This window comes from Sinocyclocheilus anshuiensis, unplaced genomic scaffold (genome assembly GCF_001515605.1).
Source record: "Sinocyclocheilus anshuiensis isolate Anshui unplaced genomic scaffold, SAMN03320099.WGS_v1.1 C32739188, whole genome shotgun sequence".
Classification (NCBI taxonomy): Eukaryota; Metazoa; Chordata; class Actinopteri; order Cypriniformes; family Cyprinidae; genus Sinocyclocheilus; species Sinocyclocheilus anshuiensis.
Window position 1 is genome coordinate 1 of NW_015619655.1, and position 1,375 is coordinate 1,375.

At 39.4% G+C, this 1,375-nt stretch overlaps 1 protein-coding gene across 1 annotated transcript; it reads left to right on the forward strand.

Annotated features, from left to right (window-relative positions):
• Positions 1 to 125: 125 nt before the first annotated feature.
• LOC107682942 (scavenger receptor cysteine-rich type 1 protein M130-like) lies at positions 126 to 1,159 on the forward strand (the record flags this gene model as incomplete). Its single annotated transcript, XM_016479051.1, has 3 exons — positions 126 to 375; positions 634 to 921; positions 1,093 to 1,159. Coding segments are annotated over exons 1-3 (605 nt in total), but the record flags the coding sequence as incomplete, so codon positions are not given.
• Positions 1,160 to 1,375: the final 216 nt, after the last annotated feature.

Here is a 1,375-nt window from a genome sequence, read left to right on the forward strand (position 1 = left end):
GATGCCCTGGGGGTAAGCAGATAAACATCAAATTTTCATTCTTGGCTGAACTATCCCTTTAACTTACAGTACAGAAATATCTGATTGTCTGATTTCACTCCTCTCCAGGTAAATCTCCGAACATTATGCTCTCAAACAACTGCACAGGCGAGGTGCTCATAGATAAAGAGCATGTTTGTGCATCCCAGTGGGATGATGGGATGTCCGACAAGTTATGTGACAGCCTCAGTTGTGGTAAGGCCATCGACAGCTGGCCCACAGTCTCTGCTAAAAAAAATCGCAGGCATTTCAGCTGCACTGGCAAGGAGACACTGGTGTGGCAGTGTGGCTTTAAAAATGACAGCTGTAAGAACATCCTCTCTGTGGCCTGCAAAGGTGAGCCATACACGTATTGTTGGACTGTAATTAGGACTGTTACTGTAGTTAAATAATGAATTGATGTTCAATTTCCCTTTGAAACATCCAGTTTTGTGGCTGTTAGTCAATTTTTGTTTGCTCATATGCATGTGTACTCCTAATTCATGTTTACAGATAGATGCACGTTATATGAAATATTAAAAAGACTAGTCATATGCTTAGAATATGCAAAGTTGTGCTATACTTTCAATGACAGAAGTTATATTTGTATTGCAGATAGTGTTGAATTCGGCACTACTGAGAAGTGTGGCGGGAAGCTTGGGATCAGGTATAAAGGGCAATGGGAATATGTCTGTGGAAAACTGACTGAGGCTGATACCAAGAAGGTTTGTGATGTGCTTAAGTGCAACGATAGTGGAGAACTACTGCTGGATGAACAGAAAATAGCAAAGGAAATAAAGGTGAAAATTGATTGCCCAAAAGAACATTACAAGATTTTTCAGTGCATGCACCATCTCAAAAAAGATAAATGCAGTCATGGACCTGCTGAAATCATATGTGAAGGTAAAAAAAAACACAGATGCCATACACTTTAATATAGGAAAATCATTTTTATTGTTCTGGGATTTGTTTTGCCACTGCTTGCCTTCTTGCATGAAGTTAAGTAGCTGTGAGTTTACTTTAATAAAGGTAATGAACATTCCAACCTGTGAAACTGTTTCATTAAAACTGCAGGTTATATTCCAAAAGGAGATAATTCTCCAGTGGGTCTGATATTGGGTCTGTTAGGAGGCGTGCTGGGGTTGCTGATTTTGTTTTTAATGTGGGCAAATCGGAAACGCCTACTTTTAGCCTGTGAGTATCACTTGCACCATGCAGAAAGACATTGTTCTGATTTGCAGATAAACAATATTTTTACATGATGAAGTTCAAAGTGATATTTGAAAGGCCTTCATCTTTTTAACCTGTTGGTGGCAGTGTTTCCCACTCCTTGTCTCACTGCACATCAAACAATAAC